A 20700-nucleotide genomic window follows, 5' to 3' on the forward strand; every position below is an offset into this window, starting at 1 on the left:
AATCCAGCTCCAGACAAGTGAAGTACCTCAGGGTTCAGTCCTAGGACCGCTCTTGTTTGGCATCTACTTCTCTGACGTACAGGCCAACACTAAGGGATTCTGGCTAACAAAGTTTGCAGATGACTGCAAACTGGGAGCCATTATTGAATCCCCAAATGATGTGGATATTCTACAAACGGGCCTTACAGAAACAGATGCTTGGTGCCAGAGCCATGGGCTCAAGCTTAATGCCAAAAATGTATAGTTATCCCCTTTTGGCAAAAACATGTACCCATGAATTACCACATAGGTGGCAGTACACGAAACACCGAAAGTGTGATGAGAGACTTAGGGACACAGGTGGACAGTGGTCTCACCTTTGATAACCACATCGCCACAACAGTCAGGAAATCCTTCTATGTGGCACACCTTATCACTAAGGGATTTTCATCCAGAAAAAAGGAGGTCATTGTCCCACTGTACTCATCCCTCATTAGGCCCATTATAGAATACAATGCCCCATTTGGTAGGTACCTCACAAGACATCTGCAACAGCTGGAAAGGCTGCAGAAATACCTCACTAAAAGAATCATAGGCCTAAAGCAGATGCCCTATACTGACCATCTAAAAAACTCCAGCTATACTCTGTAGCATATCGTCTACTCAGATGTGATCTCTGATTAACGTACAAGGCCATGTCAAAGCTGAGCTGTTGTTCATGCTCCACTTAAAGAAATCCCAATCCCTCAGAGCCACATGCTCCAGGGATGTAAACCTTGTCATCACAATGAACAAAACATGCTGGAGGGATAGGATCCTGACCCAGAGACTCCCCATGCATGTCAAGCAGAGTGCCACCTTGGCACTCTTCAAAAGGAACCTTGATGATTGGATTGGAGATAGGAAATTCACCCCGGGGATCATGTCAGTTGCCCTGCTAGACAGCGGTCCAGGGAAGTAAATATTATGGGAAGAAATATCCAGGGAATTGTTATGACTAGGCTTGTATAGGCCCTAGGGCCGATGGCCTAGTATCAACCTATGAACCTATGTGCAAAAAGATCAAAACCCTACTGCTCTGGGCAAACAAGCCATCTCCTCTTCTGCCAAGCCAGCCAAAGCTGTCATAGGCACAGGCAACTTGAATATGGATTACCCATAATAGCTGCAGCCTCAGAGAAAAATGCCACTGTCTTGCAAACCATCTCCGATAAAATCTGCTAGTTCATTACTAACTCCCCCATTAACGAACACTACTGCCTAACTCTCACCAAGGTTAAGTGGCTCTCAGTACATTTGAGATCCAACCTCCTACTACTATCATTAATTCACAAAGCCCTTTCTCCTGGCACATCTTCTTTAACTAAATGTAGTAGCATATTCTAGCATCTGTAAATATGTAAATGTTTTATAGAATATCCTTGCATCTGTAAATATATTTGTTCTTTTCTTATATGATCCTCATCACCTGGGCTGTGCCTGCAAATGGCCCATTGAGATCAGTGCACTACTCTGGTAAACAACTATAAATACATAAATAAATAAATCTATAAATAAATAACTTTAATTACTTTGGTAGAAGGTGCTAATAAAGGCATTTTGGAATCAGCATAAAAAGTAAATGAAGTCGTCATTAATCATGTATTCATGTATGCCTGAGATGCTGGTGATGTTCCTAGATAACTACTGTTATTGTGCATCTGGTATCTGTGTACTACACTGAGTTTATAGGTTCATAGGTTCATAGGTTCATACTAGGCTATCTGCCCTAGGGCATTTATAAGCCTAGCCAGAGTGTGTTTGGCTTTCGCCACCCATTTTAAATTAATTTTGCTATGCCCTTTTTTGAGGTTAGTATACTGTGCCTCTGTCTAACAGTGACACAGAAGTGATACCCGGGGTAAACCTATGATCCCCCATCCACTCATCAAGATTCCTCTTGAAGAGAGTCAATGAGGGACTCTGCCGAACCTGGACTGGGATTTTATTCCAGAGTGAAGGGAGCCTCTGGGTTATGAATCTGTCCCTCCAGCATGTCCTATTTATTTCAGTGCTGAGGTTCAAGTCTCTTGAGCGCGTAGCTCGATGGGATTTGGATTTTCTGAGGTGCAGCATGTCCATTAATTCTGGGTTGGACATGGCTTTATATGTCAGGCACAGATCGCCTCTGAGCAGGCGGTATGCCACTGAGTAGAGCTGGAGTTTTTTTAACAGGGCAGCATATGGCATCAGTTTGAGCCCTTTGATCCTCTTGGTGAGGTACTTTTGGGGTCTTTCCAGTTGCTGCAGGTGTCTGGTAAGGTACATCCCAAAAGGGGCATTGTACTCAATTATGGGCCTGATGAGGGATGAGTAAAGAGGCACGATGACCTCCCATGATCAAGATGTGAATCCCTTCATGATTAGGTGGGCTATATAAAATGTTTTTCTAACCACTTTGGCCACGTGATTGTCAAATGAGAGATTACTATCAACTTGGGTCCCCGGGGTGACAGACACTATTTGTTCTCAATCAACATTGATTTTCTGGGCATCAGTTATATTACTAGTTTCCATAGCACCACACTGTTCTTTTTATTCTTCTCCCATGCAGCCAACCATCAGCTTGTGGGGTATTCCCTCCCTACATTGAGTCTACCTACTCCTCCTAATCTCTCCTGGACTAAGTCCACCAAGGTTGGGGCCAATACAGATCATTAGAGAACCCTAGGACCACACATCATTCTTGCCACAGTTAGGAGGTTGTAATGACTCATTTCTCCCCTCCCCTGCATTCATCTGTTATGTTCTAGGGTTACTTCCCAGTATGGACCACACCTATCCACGGGAATGCCAAGACAAATGTACAGCCATCCCTTCCTGCCAGCACCTCAAACTCCTGAGCAGCTAATTGAATCTGGGTTGCCTGAGGCATAGTTGGGGCTTTACATACCTCTCAGCTGTACAAATTTTCGCAGAACGTCCAGATTTTTGCTTCATATTTTTGGCCTGTTTCTCATAAAATTGTGGTCTTCTGGCAAATCACTGTCAAATTATTGAGGACTGAAGTCAGTAAATAATGCAGGCATTTGAACTTCAGACTTTATACCCATCAGAAAATTGATGCTAATGCAAAACCTGTTATTCTATCAATGTTCTAATTTTGTAAGAGCAATACTTAAAAATTATTCTTATTTTTGGGCTTTTATCCCCCCATTATTTATAGCTTTGTCCAGATTTCTTGCCATAAAAAGTTGAGAGGTATGGGGCTTTAAAGTCTACGCCATGGCACTAGGTTTGCTATTTTTGTATATAGGGAACAATGTTAGTTTCAAACTGCCATAGTGGTCTAAGCCTTTTTAATGCTGCTTTTTCTCCCCAGAACCACACTATTTCTGTTCAGCTGGAGCATTGTTAGTTGCCTAACATGACCACATTCATCTGTCTGGAATATGGTCAGTTCTGTAGCACCAGAGTATTCTTAGGTATCTGGAGTCTGTCATTTCATAATAGGACACTACTCCCATGTGCTGTAGCACTGCCAGTTCTCAATGTCCAGAGCACTGGGATGCTGCAGCTCCATCAGTGCAGAGGTTTCCTGTGGGTCTGGAGCACAGATAATTCCCTAGCACCACAGTTTTCCTATGTATCAGAGGCACACCACTTCCATAAAAGAACACTATTCTGTGCATCTGGGATACAGTCTGTTACAGAGCACAGTAGTATTCCGGCAGGTCTAAAGTAATCAACTTACTGGCTCATTGTTCTTATGTGTCTAAGGCAGTGTCTGTTTCCTAGTGACTGGCATGTTCCACACTGCCCCTGTGTGTCTAGGACAGTGTCTGTTTCCTAGTGACTGGCATGTGCCACAATGTTCCTGTGTGTCTAAGACAATGTCTTTTTCCCAGTGACTGGCATGTACTACACTGTTCCTGTCTGTCTAGGGCGTTGTTGGTTCCCTACTATTGCACTGCTTATGTGTACCTAGGGCATGGATGTTTTGCTAGTACCACACTAGGACACATCCCTAGTCTTGAATTGTTCCTCTCCTTCAAGGATGTGTTTGGTTCCATTCTGTCACTATATTTCTCCCTACCTAGGACACCATTGGTTCTCTTAGTGTCACACTGCTCCTTTCTGCCTAGGATACTGTTAGTTCCGTAGAGTCAGTGTTGCTGTGTATCTAGGAACCTCTCAGTTCCCAAATGCCATAATGTTTTTGTGTGATACACTCTGGCTGTGTAATTAAGATATTGCCATTTCACTAGTACCACAGTATTCCTGGGCATCTGTAATATTGTTAGATTTCCTGCTGCCTTGCAACTATGTGACTAGGATGCTATTAGATTTCCTGCTGTATCTCTCACCATTTCTGTCTTCTCCCCATGTCATCCTTTCCAACAACTATTCTCACTTGCCTTTTCTAATGTTTTTATACCTCTCCATGTAATGATATGCTGTATCTGGGCATTTGAATTCCCATCAGATTCCTTAGCACCAGATTATTCCTGTGATTCTCAGCATTTCCTAGTACACAGTATTACCATGCATTCTGAGTAATATCTATTTTCTAGCATCACAGTGTTCCTGTGTATTTGAAATACTAACAATTTCCAAGAATCACAGTGTTCCTCTACGTTTATCATGCTGCTAGTTTGTATCACAACATTGCTAATGGGACACTGTCAGTCTTCTGATATCACAGTGTTCCTGGGCACCTAAATTATATAAAATTAGTTAATATGCACTTCCTATGTGTCTGAGATATTGTCAGATTCAACAGTACTAAAATAATCCTGAGCATTTAGGGCACTACCAGATTCCCTTTGAAAATGGTATTTCTGGACATCTGGGCCAAATTGCTAAGTATTATTGTATTTCAGTGTTTCCAGTCATTTGGGCTCTGTAAAATTTCCTACTGCCATGGAGGTTTGGAGCATATGAGACACTATCACATTCCTAGCAGTGATGTCTTTCTGGATATTAGGACATCCTCACATTATCCAGTACCAAGAGGGTTTCTGAAAGGGGCCACTTACATTCCCTATTACAATGGTGCATTTAGGCATATGGAACAATGCCATATTCCTTAGTATGATGGTAGTTTTAGGTTATATAGTCCATTTACCTTGTCTCACTTTTGCCAAGAATACTGTAAAGGTAGTATTCATTTTTGTCAAACTAGATTTATAAGAGCTGATGCTGTACATAGCTGAGACTTGATTCTGTGCAGGTACCAGCATGAAGCATTTTTATTTGCCTTTCTAATCAGTTTCTGTTACACTCCTCCATGGCTTGAGTGAACACCAGTACACATGTAAACTACGTGGCATGCTCCTGAAATATTGGACTTGTTGTCATGCATAGCTATACCGTCTAGGTGGTCCTAACAGCTGGAAATTATGCAAGAACAGAGTTTTGATGATATGATTATCACTAAGTAAAGTATATTAACATCATTTGGTTTAGACCTACAAATGGAGGGAGTAGTTAAAACTGAGAAAAACATACGAGGTTTTCTTTCATGTATGTGACCATAAATGTGACATTTTCTACTAGGAATTACATGATTCAAGATGTCTTTTTACATCCTTTCAGTACCTCCAAGATGGAAATAATGGCTAAGGACAGTAAGAGCTAGGTTATAATTCCATAAATCCCAAATGACAACGCTGTAACCCTAAGTGTTTGAATTAATTTTTGTGCTCCAAGAACACTCCTTGGAAGTTTTTATTTCTGAAATAGTGTACCTTCTTTTCTAAACAAACTTTCATTGTGCCTTTGTAGGTACTGGAAAAGTTTTGCCCCCAAGAATTAGAAGGGCTCCAGATAAAACCTAGATGCATATAGCATTCCTACATTTTCCCCCCACTTCATCTCAACATCTCTCCAAAAATGGGTAGAATGTATGCTGTAGTCCCCTGATAGAACCGGTGTCCTCCATTTTGATAAAAGTATGAACCTTTTACAGCCCCTTTCCCCATGTTTGACCACTTAGTATTTGCCATAATTCATGTATTTGATTTCACAACCTCACCCCTCAGATGCAGTCCTTTGCATTGACATGTTTTGCACATTCCATATCCTGCTGCACTGCTTTCTTTCAGGAGAAAGATCATGTTGGAAGACTTGCATTCCAGAAAGCATTCTACAAAAAAGTAAGAGACTGACATAATTAAAACTGTTAAGGTCGGACTTGTTTTAACAGCTCAAATGTCAAAAATATTTGCCACAGTTTGTTATAAAATATTATTCTGTGTTAAAATGGAGATGGCACATTAGCTTTGCAGGACTTGGGAAAAGTAAACATATATTCCTCTTCTTTATTGTGTGGGCACTGGGAGGTGCTTGTCCAAATGGTGGCTATTTTGTCCATCTTTCCTGCAGTCTTTTGTTTATTAGCGTCATGCTGGTGGTAACAGGTCCTCACTCTGTAATAGGGCTGCTACTCCTCAGGCAAGAAAATTGCACTTCTGGATTCAGAGACTTGAGGATTTTTCCCATATAGGATTAGCCAAACCCCACTGTAATACTAAGATCCCCCCAAATTTTTCTACCCCTTCCCCCCAGTGTCAAGGAAAGTTCCAGCCCTTATACTTTAGTGTCAAACTGGTAATATAGTCAGTCTTTCTTTTCCTTCAGCTACGTGCTTCCACCCTTAGCTGCCTCTTTTTTGTCATTGCTTGAGATAGGCATATTCACTCTTTTTGCTGATTTCCTAGGAGGTGAGTTTCCAATGTCATGAAGGGATGGCTCCTTGTACATGGCAACTAGAATCAAAAAGAAGACCTTAGTGCATGTTTTATTTAGATTACATACCACATAAAGTTTAAAACAGCATGGGTTATTCACTACAATTTCATTTATTTCACTTGATAAATGTAAGCACTCTGAAACTGAAGTGCTAATTGAAATAGAAATATTTATTAAACAGAAATGCAATGCTGAATTTCACAGTTGTCTGCTATGTATGACTGCAAGCAAGTGAAAAAGAGGTTAGAGTTTCATGCACTTAAAAAATCCCTTGGCAAAATGAAATATTCATAGTGACAGTATAATATCTTTAGTATTTGCAGATATAGAGAATGTGAGGTGCTACCACATACAACTGTGCCAAAAGCAGCCTCAGACGCTCTACGTGTAAGCCAGTAAACTGGACAACCCCCAGTATCAAATTCCTCTTACAGCTGTACGACTCACAGTATTGGGTAACATTTGAAAATTACTCACTGAGATATCAAGCTTTTAAGAAAAATTCTACCAGCACTAAACCTAAAACGTAGCAACATTGCTTTTCACGATGCCGCGGTGGTACGGCAGTAGCGTTGTTACCTCACAGCAAGAGGTTCTCCCATTTGATTCTCAGCTGGGCTTGGGAGTGCCTTCTGTGTGGAGTCTGCATGTCCTCCCCGTGGTTGGGTAGCTTTCAAAAGACATGCATGTGTAAATGGGTGTGCCTTCGTTGAAGGTTGGGCGTTGAGCTGGCACCTCGGCATTTCGTAAAAATCTACTGCCAATCATTAGCGGACCGGAGTTCCGCTGTGGCGACCCCTTACCGGGAAAAGCCGAAAGAAGACTAATTCTGTGTAACAGATAATTTAGCAATAGTCCATGACTGGGTGTGTGTAATGCAGGATTTACTTGCAGTTAGAGCAGTTTTATAGTAAGGGTGAGGTCAGAGTGAACAAACCAAGCCACCTGTGGGTAAATCCTATATTACCCACACACAGGAATGTAACATTGCTATATTACAATGATATTATTTAAGAAAGAAATAGCCTACCTTTTTTATATGGTGGCACTTTAGTTTTCGTCTTCTTTTGCTGCTTATTAATGCTTATGTGTGTGGAGTATATGTCCCCACACTTGCACATTACATCCTTAAAGTGCAAGAAAGGAAATGGAGTAGGTACTCACCTGATTAAAGCCTCAGTATTGTATGCGCATCAGCATCACATATTAATAGTACTCAAAGAACAAGAAGCGAAAAACACAAATGTCATGTAGAAATGCTTTTCCAAAGCAAGCAGTTTGTCTTTTAAGGTTTCTAGCTGTATCATCTGTCCATTTGCTGAAGTGTTGTTCAGCAGACAGCTTCCTCCGCAGAAAGCTTGATTTACAGTGGGTAAAATGATTGCTCTGATCAATCAGTGTGAGTGTTTTAGAATATAAATGAGTATTTGTTGTATAATTACCATGTGCTAAATTTAGCTTTACCCAAGTATAAACTGCAGAACTCAGCATATACAAGAGACATGGCTTGAAATTTCAATTCTTTTTGAAAAATCATTGAACTTTTCTACAGTTCACCGGGAGAATGCAAAGTCTGATGCATTGCATGCTGTTTCATAGTTTTTTTTTTCTGATCCAATGCATATAAGCATTAGAGCTATCCAAAGAACACCAGATCCTTAAAATGGGGATTAAAAGTTTAACTTCCCATTCAGGTATCCACATTTTACATAAATGTTACTAAGGTATCCAAAACCTGCTCACAATATGGCAATTTGTTCTAAATTCTTAGATTAAGCTGAGTTATGTATTTACTTAAAAAATTATCTATTCAAATACAAACAAAAGCTAATATTCTTATTGTGTGAGTAGATTAATTTAAATACAGTTTTAAGTTTAATAAAGACTGAAATAATTCATCATTAAAGGCTTTATATGCTAAAATGTATTTACCTCAAAACTATATGTAGTGAAATGTAGACAGATTTAATTTTATACACCTGTCATAGTAACTAAATATTTTACAGGTGGAATAAATATCATAAATCTCCTTTGAACTAATTCCAGTTTTTGAAGTTGGCTTTTTGTATATATTCAGACTGTGTTGTTAAACTCTGAAATAGGTCTTCAATAAGTTGGCTGTAGCAATACCATATTCTACACATCTCTCAATGAAATGGACTTTAACTTTATGCCCATAGGTCTCAATGCCCTTGTTCTAATGTGGTTGACATGTTTTTTTTATATGAGAAGTTGCTGGTTAATAAATATAAAACCACTTGACAAACTTGCACCTGTATTGGTAATATGTAATAATGGGGGAGCTTTGACTTTTGTATGGGCAGACTGGGGGCACTTAGAGGAGGTGCAGCAAATATTTCCTTTTTCTTTTCTCGTGGATTATGATATAGTGACATGGTAACAGCAGTTTGACCAAGCAGGATTTAATAGATTTTATTTCATCAGATGAAACCCAAACCATCTCAGTGAAGAACTAGGAAGATTCTGAGCATAAAATGCACAGACAATGATATAGCAACTAACTTCTGAAATCTTTGCATATAGTAACTTGTAAGTTCGCAGGTTTTACGTTCATACTAAGTTGTTGATTGCCTTTATCATTTGAAGCAACTAAAAACCCACTGATTGCTCTCCCTTTATCAAGCGTAGATTTTATGACATGTTTCCCTCTCTCTAGGAGGAATAAAGGAGGTGGACCTAATGTAAATTTTTGGTTTTCTATCCACTCATCTAAGTTGTGTTTGTAGAGGGTCAAGTAGCTATTTTGCTTAAACAAAAAGTTAAGTCTGTTCCAAATGACATGAATTCTTTGCGAGTGATATCTATCTCATCAGCAGGTTCTGTTTATGTTGCACTGGAGATTTAATTCTTTCAATTGAGTTTTCATGATGCTGTTTATTTTGTGAATGTCTAAGAGGTCGCACAGGACTGGGTCCATGGAACTTTGTAGGCAAAGTAGAGGTCACTTCTTAAGAGTCTATACAGAACAGAGCAAAGAGATTAAGATAGTCTTTATAACATTTTGACAGCATGCCATTGACCTTTGTAAGGAATTACTGGGGCTTTTCAAGCTGAGCCATTTGTCAAGACAAATACATGCCAAAAGGGGCATTATATTCTATCATGGGCAGGATAAGGGAGGAGTACAGATGGATAATAATGCCATTGATCTAGAAGATACACCGCATCCTATCAGCTGGGCTAGGTAGAAGGACTTTGATAAACATAGATCTGTGGTGGTCAAAATATAGTTAATTGGCTACAGATGAATTCAGGTCCATTATAACCATTTCAGTTTTGAGGAGGATGCTATTTATACTTGCGTGGGTGCTCATGATTCCCAAAGGGTATGATACTACATTTCTTGGCATTTAGTTTTAGCGAATGGTCATGGCACCACTTGTTTGTATGTTAAGCTTTCTTGTAGTCAGGAGTCCAACTGAGATTTATAATAACTCCTAGTGTGCAGTCATCTACATACTTGGTCAGCTGCAGAATCTTGAGGAATTTTTTTTTCTTTAAGCCCTAGCCCATCCTCTGTGAATGCTCATTAGTGACCAAGGGGTTACTGTGCAATGGACATTTGTGATGCATGTCCACTTCTTTGTGTGCAATATGATAAAGTAGCCCTACACCATTGAGGCAAGCACCTCTGCAAATGCCCAGTGTACACCAGGGATTTTACAAACACCAACCAAAGATACTCCAGCAGGTTATCAGGTGCTCATACTGCAAACCAAACTTGGGTCAGTTGGGTCATAGTCGAGGGTTTATTTCTCAGTTTCAGTGGAGTTGGCTTTATAGCCCTATAGTTCTTGTAGATCAATTCAATCTGGACATTTCATCAGTGCTTGGATCATAAGAGCTTGGTCAGCAAAACAGTAAATGACAGCTTGAGTGTAAGCATTCTCATAATATGTATATTTGAACTTGTCACTTTACAAGCAGATGTGGCAGAGGATTTTACCCCTGCCCATCATATAATACAGACATACCTTCTTATTTTGTTATTCTCACTGCAAAGCCACTGCACTTTACAGTAACAGCAGCCACTGTCAAGGCAGTGTAATGCTTCTCTTGTTGTTTCTGCAACATGCACTGATCTGGACCACCCCACAACTCCCTACTCAAAATAGTTAATGAATTTATTAGCTGTATTCATTGAATATGATGCATTTTTAGTCATTAGTATTAGTTATGATTTTACAGAAAAAATGCCTAGGTTTAGACAGTTAAATACGTTTTAATAAGTAAATAAAATGTGTGAAATACAGTCTAACCCTACTGTGAAGCAAGTGACAGAGCAAGATCAAATGCTAGTTTGGGCTACCAGACTTGATGAACTGTGACCGTAAGCTAGTTTGGAAATGGAAAACTAATGCCTCATTTGGAACCAGATTTAACATAATTACTGTGCTTCTATAGCAGCATTGCAGTGACTTGAGCATAGAGTGAGCTGATGGACAGGGAGTTTTCAGACTTTTTAGTAAGGCCTCAGGCACCCCCTCCCCTCATTTCTCTTCTGCTTCTATGTTAATGCTGGAAAACTGATTATCCTGAGATTATGAAATAAACTCATGTGTGCTAGGATGCCTAACCTGTCTGGGATTGAGAACTAGGAAAAAAATGTCTGCTTAAAAAATATTCATGCTGCAGTAGTGGATGCTGGGACAGAATATTAGCCGTTTCATTGCCTACTGATAGCAAATTCACAATCAACTGGGCTGAGTCTATCCTGCAGACAAGCAAAACAAAATAAAATAAAAAGTAAAATAAAATAAAATAAATAAATAAACAAATCCCTGAGTATCAGGAGATTGTGAGGAAATGTTTTAGCATATTAGAATAGAATTGTTTAGAGGGCATAACCTCTTGGGTCATTTCCATCAGTGGTGCCAAGCACACAAACATTCTATATCAACATGACCATTTTTAGCTGTGATTGTCTTCAGTGTCATTCAGATTTACTTAGAACACATATGCATATTCATTTTGCATTGTACTGTCCCTGTATATGGTACTCTATCTCTGTTACTTGCCTGTGATTTGCAGATCAGAATTACGACTTTAACATAATTTTCATTCTTGTAGGAATTACAGAGCATTCTTGAAATTACCAAGTACCATATCTAGAATGTGAATTACTGAACATTCTTAGAATTACTGTGCAATGGCTGTGAAATGTGTGTGCACCAGTTTTTCATGCTTTATTTTATTATATGCATCAGTTTTTCATGCTTTGTTTTATTATACGGAGGCTAGAATAATTTGTGCAGGGAAAAGTAACGTTTTTATGCCTCATAAGTCATAGAGACTGTCAGGCTTTCTCATTTGACAATAAATTTTAAATGAACAAGTTGTGACAGGAACAGTTTATTCATAATGAGAGAGAAGCAGTCTCAAGAGAACAACAAGCGACTATGAGACAGAGAGAACTGGAGCAGAGAGCTGCGGATGAAGATCTAGGACAGTTTACTTACAGCACGGCAGATATGGAGTCAAGGGAAAGCTGACATGAATTCATGCAACTGATAAGCAGAAGACACAGGAAAAGTATAAGCATAATAGGCATGACTCTGCAGTTCTGTTAGTAAACTCAACTATTTCTGATTCACTGTGTTTAATGAATCAAGTCCTAAAGACTCTGCTTGACATTTTTTTACAGTGAGAGATCTAACGGTGATAAAGATTTTGTAATGAAACTCCTTATTGATTGTAGAATCATTCTTAACAGTGCCTAGTTACTTACACAGTTTGAGCTTACTTCTCCACGATCCACAGACAACAGTTATTGCATTCAGAGCTATGTAACAGCATGGGAAGCCTTCTGCTTGCTTGTTAATGGGAGTTGAAGCTTCTCATGTCTGCATTTGTTAGTTTCATTTCTATTTAAAGAATCCTGGACCATGAAAATTCTCACAGGGCATCTCTCAAGTTTATCATATTGATTCTTGTCTGTTCTTCTCCAAATTCAATATTTTACTGAATACTGCTGACAGGTACTCAAAGTTACTGCAGCAACAATCCCTGACATCTTTGATTACTTTGTGCCAAACTCTGGGGGGGAGGGGGGGGGGTAGATCCAAAAGGAGCCAAGATCAATTGTCTCGAGGTCTCATTGATTCTACACAGCTTGTCACTGTACAGGTGCTACAGTGGATTTAAAATTGTGGTGTATGTTTTGTCAGAGCAGCAGCAGTCACAAAGAAACAGTTTACCTGACAAAATGACACGTTTTCTGTTGCCATAATTGTAGAACGTTAATGTCTCAGTACTTGCACAGTATTATATACAATATTACACAAAGAAAACTGTATTACTAGACCGAATAGTTCATATCACCCCTAAATATAAAAACTTTTGTATAGGGATTCTTACCTCAGTAATGAAAGGTGTGTATGTTAATAGTACAGTATGAATTACACTACCTAGTCAAGTGCTTAGAAATAGAGGTTAACACCTAATGATATGCTGCTGTACACTTAGACAATTGTAGAGTGGATGTGTTTAAATTCGGAAATTTCTGTCCTTTGCATTTTTATAGGGAATCACCCCTTGTGTATTTACTGTATGTGTGCTGAAGTGATTCAAAATTTTTGGGCTTTTTTTCCTGCTGTTGTGAGACCGTAGAGGAAGTACTTATATAAAGAATGCAGATATTGAAGGGAAGACTTCACATGAGGGATACAGAGAAGCTTGCATGCTGTAACAAAAAAAAAAAGTTTTTTTGTTGTTAATGTCATTTTGCCAAAACTTCCCCATTATGTATTGTCAGGATGAAGCTTCAACAGGGTCATAGATAAGTACTAGGCTAACTGCCTTTGTGGGCTATTTTAACCTTAGCTAATTTCCCTCAAAGATGAGAGTCAAACTCTGTACCTTGTGTCTACAAGGTAAGCCCCTTAACCATTATGTCAATCCCTCTGCCCCCCCCCCCCCATGAGTCTTTTCCTTTAAGTATAGGGAAAGTATGCAATTATGTGAATGGGTCCTGATGTATAATTATTAAAAGAGCTACAATCCTTCTTGGGAGAATAAGCTTTAAGCTTCTTTTTCTTGCCATATTCGCCTATTCTCCATGTATCAGCTGACCCAGAGAAGTGGACAGAACAAAGATCATGCGTGGCAGGATTTATGAGATGACAGCATAGTGCACTTCCCTAATCCAATATTTCTATTGCTGGCTGTGCCTATATCACAGTTAGACTCTAACATCCAGTGGCAGGAATCTGGAGGCAGGTTGATAAATCTTGCAGCCAATTTGTGTGTCTACTCAACTGTCTGTGGCTAGGAAGCTTATGGTTCCTGTAATATCTTTCCTTCTATTGTTTATACATTCCTGCACTCCACTATATCACGTAGTTCATACATACTACATTTTCTGAATGCGTTAGATCAAAATACCATAAGACAAAATGTAGCTTGGCTATGCCTTTATTCATGGTTATTAACTACACCAATTTCTTGTGAAAAAACTATACTAACATGAGTGGGTGGTGAATGAATAACGTCTTCAGCCTGTGTCATAATATTTGCCATTGACTATGTTCTGAATTTGCTGTGGATGACTGCTGCCTAACTTAGAGAGCCACCATAAAAGGTTCCCTGTTATCTTCTGGTTGCACTCATGATAAAACCAGCTTTCCTTCAATACCTTCCATTCAGTAAGGTAATGCGGTGGGGGGGGGGGGGGGTTCTTTCACATATCTGCTATTTTACCTGATTGGGGTGCCTGAAAAAGGAAACGGATTAAAGGCTGGGATGGTGTTTGTATACATCAAGAAGCTTTTCTTTATATGTCAGTAATTTAAACATGACTAAAGGAGCAGATATTAGCATAGAGAATTAAGGCTGTTAGACGTTTCCTGAAACCCTGGGTTTGATTACCACAGGCTCTGTCAGTTCTGAGAGTCTGAGCACATTCCTTAATCAGATAATGCTTTGGGTTAGTCTCCTTAATGATGTTCTGGAGTGCAAGCCTATTAAAAAAAATATATATGAAACCAGAGACTTCCATAGATAATCATGGGGAACAGTTGGACACAAAGGATTATCAGAAATCAGCATGCAAAAATAGACAGCAGGATTTATCAGTGTACACTATGAGGACAGCTAAGTACCACAACTACAACTATATTAACATGTACAGCACAATCTGCTGCTAGAAGAAAGATGGTGGATGGGTAACTAGCTACTGGGCACATACTGTCTTGTTCGATGAATGCATGATTAGGCAGGATGATGGCACACCAAAAACTGCTGCTTTCATGTTGTGCCCTCTGTGGGGAACAGACTTGTTTTCCGCAACTAGTATGTGCAGCAACATGCATCTGATGGGCTCCAGAAAGAAGTTTTTTTTTTAATTAAACTATGTTCATATGTAGGTTTTTTGCCATCATTTGCATGCACGTCCATCGTAAATGAAACAGATAAACTGATATTGCACATTTGTATAGAGATCCAGTTATAAGCAATAGCAATTCTGATTTGTGGTCTGCAATGATACAAAATTCTATTTTAGCTTGCTGAAACACCTTGATAAATCCAGTCACTAATGTGAAATTATAAAATTGCAACTTGCATTGCAAATCACGTAACTGCCTACTTTTGTGAACTTTCACTGATATCAGCAGCAAAGGTTCTGGAATTTCAGGTTTGTAATTCAAGAACTTTAGCTTACAGCTATGGCAGTACAATAAAATGGTCGTACATTATGCGCATGCTGTGATCAATTTCTAAACAGGTAGGGGTAGAATTGCAGAGAGCAAAACTTTAAATCAGCAGCTGCTAGAAATTTGTGCATATTTACAGAGATATCAAGTTTGCAAGAAGAGAGGATATGTTCAGTTCAGAGGAGATAAGCAAAACTGATGGAGACTAAAACTGCAGAGACTAATGTTTAGCACTGAGAAAGGTGACAGAATATGACAAGACAGAAAACTTTAAGTACATCAAAAGAACCAACTCATTTCAGGAGAATACTGTCTTAAACAAGATCATCTGAAAATGCAAAGCGGATTGCTCAGGGGAAATGTGATGACTTTTTAACAAAGTGTTATGACTAACACCATCCTTCTATGCAGCTAGGACTGAAATGAGAGAATTCTCACAACAGGTTGGGGAGAAGGTGAGTTGTTCATTAACCAGCAGCTACACATTGTCTAGTAAGTAGGGAAGTTCGCAGACGAGATGGGCTAAGCAGTTTTTATTTATTATCAGAATGTCTATTTTTATAGCTACCATAACTTAGAAATGCTAAAGATGTATTTCTCAATTGTACCTAATTAATGTTAAGAATTTTTGTAATATCCATGGTAAATAATAATGAATCATATTAATTCACCAAAAGAACACTTTAGAATTACAATGTTAACACATTTTAGCCATCCTGTGAGAATCCTAGTCAAAGTTGTTAGAAAGCTTTTAGTAAGTGTTCCACATTTTGCTCATTTGTTCCACATTAAGAGGGGCAGTGTTCCACATTTTGTTCATTTGTTCCACATTATGAGGGGCAGGGGCAGTGTTCCACATTTTGTGGATGGAAGGTTGAGCTTTGGCTAAATTAGTTTCATGTTATGCTTCACTAGCAGCTGTTTAGTAGATGAAGTTACATTTTTCTGTATATTAAGATATCTTTGCTGTGTTTTAGACATTTTATTTTCTCCTGGCTGCATGTTATTTGTCATTGTACCCATGCCTCAAAATGTCACATAGATAGATGTCAGAAGTTTGCATAGAGAAGCAAAGCAAAGCGTTCTGGGTACAGACAATTAAAGGTACACTTTTGCATCTGAAAACATTTTTGTTTATGTTGTGGCCCTAATACTACTCAAACAGTTAGTATTAAATTTAGGTAGTGTGATGGTATCACTAGTACATACTGCCGTTGTTTCTGTTCACATACTATTACTGTGATGCAGTGTGGGGAAGGCCGAAATAATATTGAAAGTGACTGTGCTCCGTGAAGAATGCTGCAAAAATACAGGACAGGAAAGGAAAGGAAAGGATTGGATTATGCTTAACAATAAAATACAACAAAATTGTCTACTTTCTGCATCAGTCCAGAGTGTCAGTGTATATGGTAAGGGAGTAAATCCCATTTCTGTGATATTTCTCCTTCAGTTTACTGTTAAAAAAATTCACATAACACACTGTTTTAAGATGTGTTGTGAAAGCAACACTCATGAGGAACAGGGATTTTTTGAAATTCATAAATGTCACAGGGAACTTCAAACCCACAGCTGTTAATGTATAAAAACAAAAAGCAACAACAAAAAAACTAAGACTACATTATACAGTCTTACCTATATGGACAACTAAAAACAAACCAGTGCAGTGGCATACATTGTTTGATTCAATTACAATATGTAGCCCACCTATTATTTTAATGGACAAATGCATGGAGAACAGCTGCTATGAAGGATGGACTGATTACATATTCCCTTTTGCTTTCCACTTACCTTCCATAAGTTTTGGTAAAAAGTGCCCTGCAGCTTTTGTTTTCTTTACTCTGTTTCCTTTCATTGTCTTCCCTTCTCTGTCGATACCAAGGAACCATGATCGCCCTGATTCTCGCTGGCGGTACAATATGGATGAGTACATGACATAATAATTCTCAAACACTGATTCCTTAAACTTGCTCTCTGGTGTGAAGTGTTCCTAAGGCATAAACAGACATGGATGAGGAAAAAAAGGTATCCTTTGTCTTTGAAACTTTAACTAATTATAGAATCGTAAGAATGTTAAAAAATTGGGATAATAAACAAGTCTTACTTTGTAATAACAAGGCCTACACTTAAAGCAACAAAAGATTTAACTGGTGTTATATGTAGTGAAGCCCCCATTAAGTGATCCTCAATCTGCCTAACAAGTAACATGGCTCCTTGCCAGTCTAAAAAACAAAAGTACAATCTGCATTCAGCAGAGTAATGCAGTTAAAATCCATTCTCAAAATAAACACAACTAGAACTATAGCTGTAAAATCAGAAATCCATACCAGTTGTTTAATGTGGCTAAAATTTAGTTTTAGCATTGACTCACAGTTTTGACATTTTTTTATTTGCTAACCTTTGATGTCACCATGCTGGGACTCTGCCATATGCAATAAAGAGTACATTTCTGTGAACACATCTCTTCAAAAGTATTTACTGCGGTCCAAAACATGGAGTTCACTAAAAATTCCACAAATTACGAACTGCAAGCAATTACGGATCTGGCACCATTCTTTCCCCCCGAAACCAAATATTTCTTGCATCCCGAGATGCAGCAACTTCGGTCTAAAAATATTTATTTGTGGGGGCAGGAGCACAGTCCTCAACACACACCAATAATGTAAGCTCCTTTCTTCATCGGTCACTTGATTGATCCACATATCTCCAAATACTTATTGCTTCTTTAATCGCCTGTGTGTAATACTTTTGTGTAAATCTCAGTAACATATGTTTACATGTCTCCCACATAGTACTTATTTTTGTTATTCCTTTCTAGTTACATGTAGAGTTACAGTGAATATGAGTTAGTCATAGATGTGTTTTCATTTTTATTTTCTGGTTTTCATTAATACTCTACTGGATATGGTAGTCATTCAGGTCTACAGTTCTGCATGGTGTTTATTAAGTAAGGATTATTCCTTTTGTTACTCATTAAGGCTGAGTCTGTTTCTGCAGAGTATTCTGAGGTGGCGGTGATGCCCATGTCTGTGGAAAGATAATTTCCAAATATTCCTTCTCTAAAAGTAACACGTTCAGTAAAAAAAAAAATCAGCTCAAATAAACACGACGTTTCTATTTAAAAATTCACAATATTGCTTCCTCAGGTCAAACAGAATCAACCAGAGTCTGTGTAATTTAAAAAACTAAAAAATCACATGACTCATGACATCAGATCTAATATTTAAAGGTACAGCATCATTTGCATTTTTGTTGTAATAATTTTAACGCTGGTTTTAGGCTCACTGCCCATACCTCTCAACTGTCCAGATTTTTGCAGAATGTCCAGATTTTTCCCTCATATTTTTGGTCTATTCCTCATAAAATTTGTGGTTTTCTGGTAAATCACTGGGATGATTTGAGGATTGAAGTCGCTAAATAATGACATACATTTGAGTTTCAGACTTCAAATCCTTCAGAATAATGTATGTTAACACAAACCCTGTTGCTCTAGCAAGTTTCTAAGTTTAGAAGAGCAATATTTAAAATCTGTCCGTATCTTTGGGGTTTGTCTCCCCATTTTGTCAGGCATTGTCCAGATTTCTTGGACCAAATTATATGTCACTCCCTCATATAAACCTGGCATTGTGTTAGCATGAAGTTCATCAATCCATTTATATTCTAAATTTTCAGCTTTAGTTATTAAATCCCCTCCGCACGCTCTAAGGGATAGAGTACCTGAATAGTCATGAAAAAGAAGTAATGTCTACAAATAATCCATACCTGCCATACACATCTGTAATTTACTCCAGTTTAGCTTTCCTGACAGTATATACCCTTTCTGTGTGTCCACGTACCTAAATACTAACAGGAATTCAGAGTGACTATAAAGGTCAGTGGTATATACATCATTAAAGTATCTATGGGAAACTGTTAAATGATATCACACTAAGTTTTAATTATTTCAAAAAATTACAGATGGGGAACATGAAACATGCACTATCCTGGAATGTATTTGAGTGTGGGGTACAACACTAGAGGGAAAATGAAAGCTGCTTTTGCGATGATGCAAACTGAACTGCTGAACAATACGAGACATAGATGGCCAAAGGTGGGAAGTGACCTATGTTCTTTCTCCTTTTGTCTTTTCTGTGGCCAGAGAGTGCTGTGCAGAAGTTTCACTGTAGCTATGCAATACCGACGATGTTGTGAAACTGCTGGTGGAATCCTTTGCTGAACACCTGGCCTCATTCTATCACATAGTGAAGGATGCATGCACTAACCTTCATACTTCGGTTTGCAAACACACTCACTGTAGGCAGGTGCCTGCAAGGTATTCCACAGTGATGCAACAGCAGAACAGAAAGTGGGTCAAAGGAAGCAGTGAAGCATTATCGCTACCTCACAGACAGGGCTACAGACATCACGTGGTGCAGTGCTCCTCTGTAATGGGCTGTTTTTAATCACGGTAATTATTTTCTATATCATATCCTCATCCTATACTGTGTGAACTGTTTTATTCTTTTCTGAGAAATGTAAGTCCAGCCCTGGGTGTTATCATCTGCTTTATGAATTCAGAAGATTTATAAATCCTGTCCTTTGTCTGTCCCCCCACTCTGTCCTTTTGGATGTCTGTGTCATGACCAAAATGTCAATATTTCATCACAGTTGTGTAAATCTATTGTGTATGTGTGATTATATTCCCCTTCATTCTTTCTCCTGCTACTAAATCAGTGAATGCAGAGCTGGATCAAGGTCAAAAGGGGGTCTGTGTAGGGTAATGCATTGGGGCACCCCCATACAAAGTCCTCCTGCAGCCATTCTGGTGTCCCTTTACTTAGCTATTTCTCATGAGTTACCATAAACACTGTTCAAGACTTTCAGTGTGCATACTGTTTTCTGCTTTACTTCTACAATGATTACAGATATTTGGATTTACTTTAAAAAGATTTATTTCAATTTTATAGCAAAAACACTGACATTTGCTAAACAATGTAATACAGTCTCACAGTGAAAACAAACTTAACATTAAAACTTCTCTGCCCTTGAAAATCACATTCACTGAAACAGCACTGAAACCCACATTCAAAGAAAATGCATCTGGTCAGTGGTAGATTAAGTTTAGCTTAGCTTTGGGCTATTTTTAAATCATAGCCCCCTTGCATACATTTTTAGGACCATTCAAAAAGAAGAGTTCTTTGATTCGCCTTCCTGTTTGTATTAAATTATATCCCTTGTGTAATACAGCACCACTTGTTAGAGCATATTTTAAACTTATAGTTTTAAACATTTCTCTACTAAGCAGTGAAACAAAACAAATGAACCAATAATGGCAAAACCT

At 38.5% G+C, this 20700-nt stretch overlaps 1 protein-coding gene across 1 annotated transcript in view; it reads right to left on the reverse strand.

Annotated features, from left to right (window-relative positions):
• Positions 1–3179: 3179 nt before the first annotated feature.
• Positions 3180–20700, reverse strand: part of FGF11 (fibroblast growth factor 11) — a 344103-nt gene continuing 326582 nt past the window's right edge. Inside the window, exons 4-5 of the mRNA XM_044076213.1 lie at positions 17172–17370; positions 3180–6728 (exon numbers count right to left, since the gene is read on the reverse strand). Of these exons, the coding sequence (XP_043932148.1) occupies positions 6601–6728; positions 17172–17370 (327 nt within the window). The 3' untranslated portion in view covers positions 3180–6600. The remainder of the gene's footprint in view (positions 6729–17171; positions 17371–20700) is intronic.

This window comes from Protopterus annectens, chromosome 7.part0 (assembly GCF_019279795.1).
Source record: "Protopterus annectens isolate FY-2018-M chromosome 7.part0, PAN1.0, whole genome shotgun sequence".
Taxonomy (NCBI): Eukaryota; Metazoa; Chordata; order Ceratodontiformes; family Protopteridae; genus Protopterus; species Protopterus annectens.